Source organism: Limulus polyphemus, unplaced genomic scaffold (genome assembly GCF_000517525.1).
Source record: "Limulus polyphemus unplaced genomic scaffold, Limulus_polyphemus-2.1.2 Scaffold3881, whole genome shotgun sequence".
NCBI lineage: Eukaryota > Metazoa > Arthropoda > Merostomata > Xiphosura > Limulidae > Limulus > Limulus polyphemus.
The window spans coordinates 93,313-105,513 of record NW_013669491.1 but is presented as its reverse complement, the minus strand read 5'-3'; the positions used below and the strand labels follow the sequence as shown (position 1 = coordinate 105,513).

Here is a 12,201-nt window from a genome sequence, read left to right as displayed (position 1 = left end):
GTAATAATTTATAAGACTTAAATAATAAGCACTATTTATTCTAGCATATTTGTTACTTGAAATGTTATAAATTGATAATCGTTTAAAACAACTGTTTTATGATCAATTATTGTCTAAAATTCTTTGTTTCATTAAAATAATTTGTATTATTAATTATGCATAAATCATTATACGACCAGGAAATTCTTATTTTAGGTTATATCAATAAAATAAAATCATTTCCCAATTTTGTATGTGCATATTTAGATTGTCGTAGTTTTAAAATGATCTTGAGAGTGGGAATATTTTATGAAAAAAGCTCGCCATTATCAATGTTACTATTATATACTAGCAGAGACCCGCAAAACATTTCTGGCCAAATTAGTATCTTTATCGTAATAGTACTTCTTTAAATATAACATTTCCAGCACAATACAAACGAATTGTAATCGTAGACAACGAAATGTGTAAATCCACTTGTATATAGGCCATACTTTATAAAACTTTAACTCATGTTAGGCCTGAGTTCGATAACGAGCTAAATTAACACTGTAACCTGTGTACGTTTTTGTTTTTTTCTTTTTACTTTAGTTTAGTTAGGACTAACTTTACTGTACTTAATACTATCGATAAATAAACTTATAATGTTATTCTACGACCTAACGTCAAACCTTTTTTAAAACTTTGATAAGTTTTTAATATTCTGTTGTACAAAATGGTTAGTAAAGTATATTTACATTCCCCTTTTGTTTTTACTTTTTGTTTCATACAGTAATTGTAGCGACTTCGCCATTGAGCTTTGCAGCTCTCTCCCGCAGGCAGACTGTTTGTCGTCGAGTGAATAATGCACATGCGCGGTTTTTCTTGGGGAACATTCTAACTATGCATGCTTATGCAGCAGGTTCTCGGTCAGAAAGCGTAACGGTCGTACATATAAACAAGCAGAATAATAGTCTAGATAGGATTTTGTTACAAGTGGTTCTGGAATTTCAAACATAGTCAATGATTTATATTTTAAAGAAACCCCATTAAAATATTTATCATACATCATCGTGCCAGCAAATTCTACCATTAGTTTTCAATTTCTTAAAAAAAAGTACTCATGAACTATTTTTTTAAATTCATGACCTAGTTTTAATTTGGGAATAAAAAGAACATTTTTTCAAGAGTTATATTAATTAATCTGCGTAAAAAAGTTTAAGACCAACCTAATAAAACTTAAGTTTTAACGGTAGTAAATTCAAAGGACAAATTAACACAGGATGTATGTTTTTTTTTAAATGTATACAGAGATATAAAATAAACGGTTATTATATCACTTGAACTATTCATATTAATAATTTCAAATTGGTAGAATTTTTAGCACATGGTATTTTACAGAAAGAAAGTGATGGTATTTTATAACTAGGTAATGTTAAAATGATATATCATTATAACTTTGCACAACAGCCCACTCAAATTTTGCCTAAACTGGGCTTCAGCTGGTTCTTTTTAAAGAAATATTTTTAGTAATCAATCAAACACGTTCTATCACCATTTGTCGAGCAATAATCATTTTCAAGTTATTCTCGTTAGAAAGTAGTTTTCCATGTATAATATCAATTTTAAATTCTTTTCAAACATAATAAGCTTATGCCTTGACTTATACGGCCACGTAAAATTAACGAAAACATATCATAATACGTTTAACATATATATAGTATACTCATGTCTTTCTAAAAGACAAATCTCAGCATATACAACAACTACAGTAAAGTTACTTTACAAGATCTATAGCAGACTAGATGTTTTTTTATCTGAAATATAAAGTTAAATAGGTGTGCTGTTAAAAGCACACAAGTCGCATAATCTCACAACTATAAGAAATTTGGTCCTATGCATATAGTGTAAAAACTCTTAAACATTTTTTTAAACAACCAAAAGGCCTCCTTAATCGATGAGTTGTGTCGATTTCTACAGTAATGTTCGTATTTGTTCGTCTATGGGCGAAAATTGACACATATTTGAAGCACGCGTGTTTATAATATGCAATTTAAGGAAGTACATCAAGTTATTTATTTATTTGAAACAAATGTCTGTATTTTTTAATTTCTGTAGTGTGATGGAAGTTTTTTGCAAGAACTTAAGCTTTTCCTCAAGCTCTTTGTTATATCGTAAAGCTTGTTTAAGAATACTTCGAAGTTCATTTTCAGATGCTTTCCATCTATTAATGATTTCTTCTTTTGTCATAGAATAAAGTTTAAGTTCTTCAACGTGTTCTTTCGAACATAACTTAGTACTGATTTTTTGACGCCTGGAAAAAGCACCAGATAAATAATGGCACTCTTTCGGAATTTCGCTCTCCAAGGTTTCCGAATTAGTCTTGAAAACTGTTGTTTTCAATGTTCTTAAGTCAGAAAATGACCAAGCGCGCTCGTCAGTTGTAGGTAGATAGTAATATTTTTTGTCCGTAGGATCATTCTGGATTTCGAGTGGGAAAAGTTCATTAAAACTAGAACTGAATACGCGTTTGTGGGTTCTTGATAACGCGGAAGTTGTACTGACTGACGATCTGGAGGATGAGCTGGATGATTCGTACTCTGATTCTTGTTGGGAATGGAAACTGGAAGGAAACTTGTGTAGCAATTTACTTTGAGAACTATCAAGTAGAATTTTTCGCATTGGTAAATAAGGATCACACATCGAATCGCTTCCTACTGACATTTCTGCGGGGCTGAGTCCTGTTTGTCTAAAGCGTTTTCTCTTTTGGACAGCTGAAGAATTGTCTTCCAAAATCTGATTGATTGGGTTAATCTCAACTGAGGTGTCGATTCCAATGTTGTCAAACGAAGCTAGCGTTCTTTTTTCATGCTCTTCTTGAACCCTTAAAACCACCAAAAATACAATAAATTTTACAGATTAATATTGTTTTTTAAAAATAAACTACATCAACATGTATTTTTTTCAAGACTAATTAGCATGACCAACGTCGCACATTGAACTAAAATATTGTGGTATCATGCGATGGCTGTATAAAAGTTTGTTTGCACTCAATCATTTGTCTATCTACCTAGATGAACTAATAATAATGGTGTTTTATGTGTTGAATGACGTTTCGTTTCATATTCAATTTTAACGCCAATTAGAATTATTTGACGTAAATGGCTAATGCAGCAATGTAAGTATTTAGCTAAAATATTATGATTCCGAATCTGGAATAACAATAGTTGTTATCTTAAATTTCCTAGCTATCACAATTTCAAGGTGTATTAAAATGTTAGTGAGTACGGGTCACTAATTTTTATTTACGTTTCCTTTTTTTGTGATGATGTTTAGAAGCTAGAAATACTTACTGTTGGAGAAGGTCTATTAAAAACGCAACAAAAGGATTTAGGATGGGTGATTCGTTTGTTTTCTCTTTAAATTTGGTCTAAGTGAAAAGAAATATATATATCGAATGACTCTCCCACAATGTAAAATTTGAGCTGATTTTGAACCCTAAGTGTTCCATGAGAAATTTGTTTGAGAATTTTATTTATTTTGCTTCATGTAAGGAGCATTAACTTTCTTTATAGATTATCGTAATTTTTATATTTCTCTCCTTTATTTTAATTATTTTTTGAGGAAAAAACTAGATCTCCCGTTTTTGAACTGAAAATATTCGTTATGGCTCAACAACAAAATATTTATATATTTCTAACTTTCGTTAAAAATCTTGACATGGACATAATAGATTAATCTCACAGTCTTGACTCCGATGCTGAAGGAAAATTGCCAGAACATTTTTCTAACGAGGAGAACATGATGAATATAGCGAAAAGGTGTTACAGACTTCGTTTATACTTACACATTTCGAATATCTTGAATAAGTTGAAAGAACTGAGCTTTACTTTTACTTTTTCTTGCGTCTTCTCTTGCTTTCTGTGAAACAAACAAAACAAACTGAAAATGCGTGTACTGAAATTGAAAATTTGATTCTTTAAAAAATAAGAGCCAGTTTCTCATTCAGTAAGAGTAACTTTGTTGTAAGAAATTCAAGAAACAAAACTGAAACCTGTGTACACAGGTCCTTTCCACATAATGATTTGCTATAAATTTTAACTTAGGTCTTACAGTACCTTTACAAAACTCCAGAGTACACCACACGCTATTTCTTAGAAATATTAACAACACTCGCTGATATTTAAAATAGGGGGAATTTCTTATGTCTCTTTCTGTTATGTTCAGTAACGTGATAATTAATGTAAAATTATGATTTGAGGAAGTTGAGTAAATTATGCTTTAAGATAAGAAGTTAATTGTAAATTTTATTCATAAGTTTCACTGAAGATTCTGAGATCTGAAAAGCCATGAACATTTAGTGAAATATTATTGTTTAGGGAATATATGATTAGTCTAGATAGAGAAATGCAAGGAACTTAGTGGATAATCATATGTTTAGTAGGGTTAACTCAACATTGTATTAGTTGTTCTACAGCAGAATAGCATATGGTTTTGAAGAACAATTCTATATGATTCACCAGTGAGTTGAGAGATATAGTAAAAACTTTGGCAAATATTTTTTAAAAAGTAGCAAGTTCTGTGAAACGCGAATTGTTGGAAGTTGAGACATATTCATAACTATATAAATAAAAAAATTATGTATCTTCTGTAACTAGATGTAGTATCTCTAAAGACTACTGCAGCAGTAATTTCAGGATATAGTCTAGTTTGTTTTAAAGCTCTCTCTCTATATATATATACGCTATATTTTCATTTCCTCGACCATTCTAGTTGACCTTTCATCAGTGGCGGACTGGCCCGCAGGACAATCGGACAAAGTTCCGGTAGGCCCTTCTAGAACTCGACTAGTGATGTCCTCTCAAATTTTATAGCTTACCCCTTAATAACATTTAAACCCGGTTCCATAAATTAAAATCAATGTCCTTTGTCTATCCCAAATGGTCAAATTGATGTAGAACACTATAATAAACACTGAATACATTTAGACCTGCAATACACAGGTAATATTTTTACCCTTTCTTTCAGGCCTTGACACAGGTATATACAAAACACATTCATAGTCTCTTGAGGAAAGTGTTTTAAATGCTAAATGCGTCGCATTCTGCAAACCACTGGTCTATTTTTAGAATTTTGCTTATGCATAGAGATGCTCAGCTGTCAAAATGCTCCTCAGTCTTGTTTTTATTATCTTTAGCTTCTAGAAACATCTCTCACATTTGTTGTTATGTTAAACTTATATTAAAGGTTTTCTTCATTACCCATTCAAGCCGTCTCCAAGCATTATTAGTCTCAAAGTGGGTTCCTCGTCATCGAATTTAACTGAAAGGTTGCTGGCTCTCGTTCCCTCCCACAGACACATTGGTGGACAAGGATGGTTTGATCTAGTAAGAAGCGTACTTGGAGATTAAAATGTTAATATCAACAAGTGTTTCAAACAGCATAGATATAGCATTCGCTTGCCATAAGCAGTACAGTGGTTTTCAGGCAAAGCTCCTTCTGGCATGGATACAAACGTTCACGTACACACATACACATACACCCTATACACACGTACTCAATCTAGTTGAGTTGCAGCAATATTATTATTCAATCTATTGTAGGTTTCTCCAGAAGTTCCTACAAGCGAATGTATATCTGGAAAAAGGAAGTTGAGAACAAGTTAGGGCCAGGCAAATTGAAGATAATTAAGTTGATAGGTGAAACACGTTGGTCAGAAAAATCAAATTCATTATCAGCTGTGTTCGGGTCACCTACAGACCCCCCTAAAGCTGGTTATATTACAGCATTCCAATTCACACGATACTGCCACGAAAACAGAGGCTAGAGGGCTTTTTGGGATATGAAACAGTTATGACGGCTCACACAATCATGTCCATTTTCCATCACACCTGTATTAGAATGCTTTTTAACAAGTGGACTTGATTTATTTCATGCTTGGAGGTAAACACAAAAGTATACAGTTCAACTGAGAGCATTGAGGGACGGAATGCAAAGCATTTTAGCTAAAGCAGCCAAATTTGTCATACAAATTAACAAAATTTTGTAAAATGTTGATTGGCCAGATCTGCAAAATATTAAGGAATGTGATGAAGTCAAGGTGTCAGCTGAGTTGTCTATCTGCAGGAAGAGAAAGCGAAAAGTTAAGTATGATGAAGAAAGACTTGCAGAAGGTGATACAACTACAGCATCTATGACTACATACAGGATTGATACTTTCAACGTAGGATTTGATTAAGTAATAGGAAGTCTGACGAGACGTTTTGCACAACATGGTCAACTGTATGCTGACATGCAATGTTTTGACCCAAAGAGTTTTACTAACATAAAAAGGCCTGTCTGCTGGTTCACTGAATAAGATAGGCCAGCTCATGCTACACCTACATCTTACAAAGTAAGATCTGGACTGGAACAATTTGCAAGTCAAAGTTTAGAAGACCAGTACACTGCCTTGGAGGAGGTGACATCGTTGATGCATCTAAGACTGACCACAGAGTAGAACGCGAGGACGTTACTTCGTGGAAAATTTTAGTGTGTGCTTTTCAGTTGATTGAGAACTACATGATACATTCAAAAGCATATAATAACTTACATAAAGTGTATCACTTTCTTCTGGCATTTTACATCTCTTAATTCCACTGTGAGAGATGTTTCTAGAAGCTAAAGATAATAAAAACAAGACTGAGGAGCATGTTGACAGCTGAGCATCTCGAAGCCTTCATGCTCATAAGCACTGAAACCAGCATTCTAGCTAGAACACTAAACTGTGAAATTATACACATGCTCTCAAAATTATCTGATGAACTCAAACGGCTGCTGGTGTAATGAATTCAGATTTTAAAATACAGTTGATACACACAAACGCTGGAAACTTATATATGTGTTATTTCATGTATGTGTTATGTACATATAGAACAGGAATATACTAATATATATATATATAAAGTGTACGTGTGTTTCAATTTTTATGCACACCAGATCACTACGAGTAATTATACTTTTACACATGAGTTTCATATACCACAGAACAGGCCAATATCATAAGTGTTTACTATTTTAAATTAAGAGTTAGGGGCTGTCTTTAAAATAAACATAAAATTATTATATCAAGAGCTTTATCTCTTCTTTGCAAGTTATGGATTCCTCACTCATAGTCTGATAAAATATAAGTACAATATACATTGCAATTTGATATACTTCGCACGTATTATTAGGTCACCAATGGAGTGCCCCTAATAAGCTTTTGCTAGTGCTTCCAAAGGGGGCCAAGTCCGCCACTGCCCTTCACTATGAAACTTAACCAGCATGACATGAGTTTAGAAGAGACCGGTGGTGTAATTATATATTTAGTCAGGAATGGTTATAAGTTTGAATAAATAATAATAATACCAGATGGAAGGCTGTGTCTCAGTACAACATACATCAATAAAGCCCACTCAAGGACGCTGGAAACGCTAATAGTGTTTCATATAGTGATATTCAATCACACGAGCTCGTTCTTTCCAGAATGTTCTCTTCACAATACATATGGCTCTAAACTGAATCGATTAGTCAATAAGGTCAAGTGGGTACGACTGTTTGAAAGATTGCATGATATTACTTTATTTACCCTCGCCTGAGGGTGTTGCTATCGGATCCATGTGTGTGTGTGTGTCTGTTTGTCTGTCTGTGTTTTCGCGCGAGTATCTCGAAAAGTAATAGACCAATGCATACAAAAATTTTACACAAGATGGTAAGACAGTATGAGACAGTCCTCCCCAAATTTAGTTCAGATCTGAATTACTTTGAAGCATTTTTATAATGTGGAGATAGGGCATTTTCGGCGAGACTGATTGCTTTTGTTGTTTGTGTTATCGTTGTTTGTTAACTCATGTACGTTGCTTTGCTCGATAATCAAACCAATGAAACTCACGTACAATTCGTTAATCAATTTGCTTAAACAAGAATATTGCGTCACCTGTCGGTGACATTAGGAACATCGCATTTTTTACACCCCAAGATTATTTATTCAGTGAAGCAATTTCTCAGTGTTTTAGCATTCTGATGATGTTTTTAGTTTCATCTTCGTGTTTCGTAGCCTGTTGAATAGAATGCACAAGAGCTAAAATTGTTTCTCTTAATATATTTTTTATATAACGATGTCTCTAAGTAACTCATTTAAATAACACATGTATTATTCCAATGAACATGCTTAGGTTGATGGTATGGATGATAACATTAAAAAGTTAACTCGATCAAGGTCATTCAGACCAATTTAATGACATTATTACTAGCGCCGCGTGCTTCATAACATCTAAATGTATTCTTAACAAACTACTGACGTTAATTAGATCTAGCTAAATATTTTTTATTACTCCTTCTTTTAATAAATTTATAAGTAACAGTATGGTCATAAGGTCGGCATGGAACTTGACAAACAAAATTCACACTAATATGTTCATCAAAATTATCAAGTCGAAACATAAATACGAATTGATTGTTTGTTTTTGAATTTCGCGCAAAGCTACACGAGGGCTATCTGCGCTAGCCGTCCCTAATTTAGGAGTGTAAGACTAGAGGGAAGGCAGCTAGTCATCACCACCCACTGCCAACTCTTGGGCTACTCTTTCACCAATGAATAGTGGGATTGACCGTAACATTATAACGCCCTTACGGCTGAAAGGGTGAGCATGTTTGGTGGGACGGGTATTCGAACCCGCTACCCTAAGATTGCGAGTCAAGCGCCTAACCACCTGGCCATGTCGGACCTCAGTGTTTGCATCATTTATTTAATCGGGTTTGTTATTTTAACATATTCAGAAACATCAAATTATAGATGGTAGCTTTACTGTAGCAATACAGTTACTAATAACTAATTTGTAATAGATCAAATTCCAAATAATTAGTCCCAATGGCGTAGCGGTAAGCCTGCAAGCTTACGAAGCTAAAAATCGGGTTTCGATACCCGTGGTTGGCAGAGCACAGATAGCACATTGTGTAGCTTTGTGTTTAATAATAACCAAAACAAATAATTAACTTATGAGAGACTGTATTCTTGATTTATGTTTTACATCACATTTTTCTCGTACCTAATACACTTTAATTAATGATACTTTATCTCCTCTATAAATGAGGACCAAACATTACATAACACTAACTTGAAGTTCATTTATCCTTAACTAGAACTAATCACTAAAAACTCTGCTACTATAAGGGAGACTGTAGTATACCTAAATGGGTGTTTCAATTACCATGTAAATACACTCCAGCATAAACTGAAATGGTTATTTCAGCCATAAAGTAAACTCCAGGGTAGTCCGATTTGATTATTTCATTCAAAAAGTAAACACACTCCCAAGTAACAGCAGATGGTTGCTTCGATCACTAAGTAATTAAGCGTCAACACTCCAGAGAAGACCGAGGTGGTTTCGGTCACCATATAACCACACACCAGAGGAGACCGAAATGGATGTTTCAGTCACAAAGTATCCACGCTCCTAACTAGACCGAGATGGTTGCTTCGGTCATCAAGTAATCAAGTAACCACATTCTCCAGGAAACAGAGATGAGCGCTTTGGTCACCAGGTCACCATAACCTGCAGTAGACGGAAATGGTTGCTTCAGTTTTATAAAGTAATAAAACACTGCAATATACCGAGATGGTTGCTTTGATCACCAAGTAAACACGCTATGCATAGGCCTAGATGGTTGCTTCAGCCATCAAGTACCCACGTTAAACAGAAGACTGAGATCATTGATTCGTTCATAAAGTAACCAGTTCTTTAGTCGAGGAGGTTCTTTGATAATGTAACTATAGTCTGTATCTGTCAAAAATTGTTGCCCCACTCGTCAAGTAACCAAGTAGCTACATTCTCCAGTAGATCGAAATGATGACTTCAGTTTTCAACTGAACACATTCTACGTTAGGTGAGATGGTTGCTTCGATCTTCCATTACTACAAACTGTTGTAGATCAAAATGGTTGCTTCAGTTGTCAACTGAACACACTCTACGTTAGGTGAGATGGTTGCTTCGATCTTCCATTACTACAAACTGTTGTAGATCAAAATGGTTGCTTCGATCATTAAGTAACCAAAGTCTGTAGTAGACTGAGATAGTCGTTTCGATCATCAAGTAACCACAAACTGTAGTGGATAAAAATGGTTGCTTTGATCATTAAGTAATCACACACTGCAGTAGATAAAAATGGTTGCTTTGATCATTAAGTAAACATAGACCGTAATAGATAAAAAAAATGGTTGCTTCTATCATTAAGTAATCACACATTGTATTAGACCAAAATGGTTGCTTTGACCATTAAGTAACCACATATTGTAGTTGATAAAAATGGTTGCTTCGATCATCAAGTGATCACACATTGTAGTAAACCAAAATGGTTGCTTCGATCATCAAATGATCACACATTGTAGTAAACCAAAATGGTTGCTTCGATCATCAAGTAACTGAACTCTGTAGTAGACCAAGATGGTTGCTTTGATCATTAAGTAACCACACTCTGAAGGATATCAGAATGACTGTTTGATTTATTAGGTATCAGATAATAGACTGTGATAGAAAGTACCTTTTACACTTTTCGAAGAAGGTTATTCTGATTAAACCATGAAAATAGCTCACAGGGCCGGCGGTGTGGATTGGGTCGTCCACCCCCAAATTTCACTTTGGCCAACCAAAGTTCATTTTCTTTAGAGGTTTAAAAAATCCTATGCTCAATATTAAAAAAATTATATGATTCTTTAAATTGCTAAGAAGAGTCAACAAAAGATCCTTTGTACCTCCCCCTTCCCATCCCAGGAAGAGGAGCTGAAGCCGGGCCTGATAGCTCAACCAAAAGAGAAATGCATTTCCTTTGTTTACTCGTAGGATTCATGAAGCCCTAATATGTTGGAAAAGTTTTATTCTTCTCTAACATTACTCAATTCTCGGATTGAGGGATATCAATTACAATTACAAAAGTTTTTCTAAGTGCGCCCTGATGATAAATTACTTAACAAAAAAAAAAGGGTAATCACAAATATATGTTGCCTGGCTCTTTCAACAATAAAGAAAAATCATCAACTTAGGTCTGCCACAAAAAAAAAAGAATAACAACAAAAATCGATGCAATTCCTGTACGTTTTTTTCACTCTATATTTTTGTAGAGAAGGAGGAGGATGAACTGTAGAAACCCCTGTGAAATTCATTCAGTTAATGATTTACATTGTACGTAGGAAGTATTGATCTCAATAACTTTAATAACGTTAAAAGATATTTTATCGTTGCCCTAGCCATTCCCAAAGCGATTCTTTTACAAGTAATACAATGACACTTTTCAGAGATCGTTCGGGGGAATAAATTGAAATGGTAGCCGCAGATAAAAAGAAATGTTCCCAGTAGGAATATAAACTTCCACGTATGCCACGATGACGATAAAACCTTTTCTTCTAACAGAAATTATATTCTTATTTTTATAACAATTGTGATAAAAAATAAGTTTCATCAGAGTGCGATGTCGAATGATAAAATTCACGCTTTAAATTTTTTTAAAGGAAATCGAAGCCCAATCTGACATAAAAACTATTCAATTTACAGTTGAATTTGTTAAATAAACTGATGAGAGTTTTGCTTTTAAGGTTCTAAAAATAGTCTTAGGACATAGGTGACTCTGGAAAGTTTGCTATTTATATACCGTACAACATTTACATATCGTCTACTTTCGTCAGTAAAATTTCGCTGTTAATCCATTTTACAAAAATGATTCTGTCAAAGTTATCTAATGAGACGTTGGAGAAAAAGTATCAGGATTTAAAGCCATTCAAAAAATGGGATAATCTTGTACAAGACAGCAGTTTAACATCATGAAATCACCCTCTATTTTTACAGGAATCTTTGTTCGCAGCTTTTTATATCGCCAGTTTGATGATAGATTAGACTAAATTGTGTCAAGTTTAGAGATATGAAATTATTTGTGGTAGTGACATTGTATTTACTAATATCATTTGTCCCTTTACTGCAAAGCAGCTCGGAAAAGAAAAAAAAATGGTAGAAAACTATGAATACGTTTATCTAACCAACTTCACATTAAACTATGAGGAATACTACCATGAAAAGAATGTGGATAAAACTTTTTACGAACATGCAGTGTAAAAAAACGTCTTAACTAGCAAAACTAGGAAGACAATTACGCCTTAAAGATGTGATGAACATAAACGTTTTTTTTTGTTATGTTACCCTTAATTTGCCCAATATGGGTTTGAAACAGAAATGT

At 33.9% G+C, this 12,201-nt stretch overlaps 1 protein-coding gene across 1 annotated transcript in view; it reads right to left on the bottom strand.

Annotated features, from left to right (window-relative positions):
* Nucleotides 1-676: 676 nt before the first annotated feature.
* Nucleotides 677-12,201, bottom strand: part of LOC106470211 (glutamate receptor ionotropic, NMDA 3A-like) — an 85,338-nt gene continuing 73,813 nt past the window's right edge. Inside the window, exons 8-9 of the mRNA XM_013930751.2 lie at nt 3,806-3,879; nt 677-2,842 (exon numbers count right to left, since the gene is read on the bottom strand). Coding sequence (XP_013786205.2) covers nt 2,038-2,842; nt 3,806-3,879 — 879 coding nt within the window. The 3' untranslated portion in view covers nt 677-2,037. The remainder of the gene's footprint in view (nt 2,843-3,805; nt 3,880-12,201) is intronic.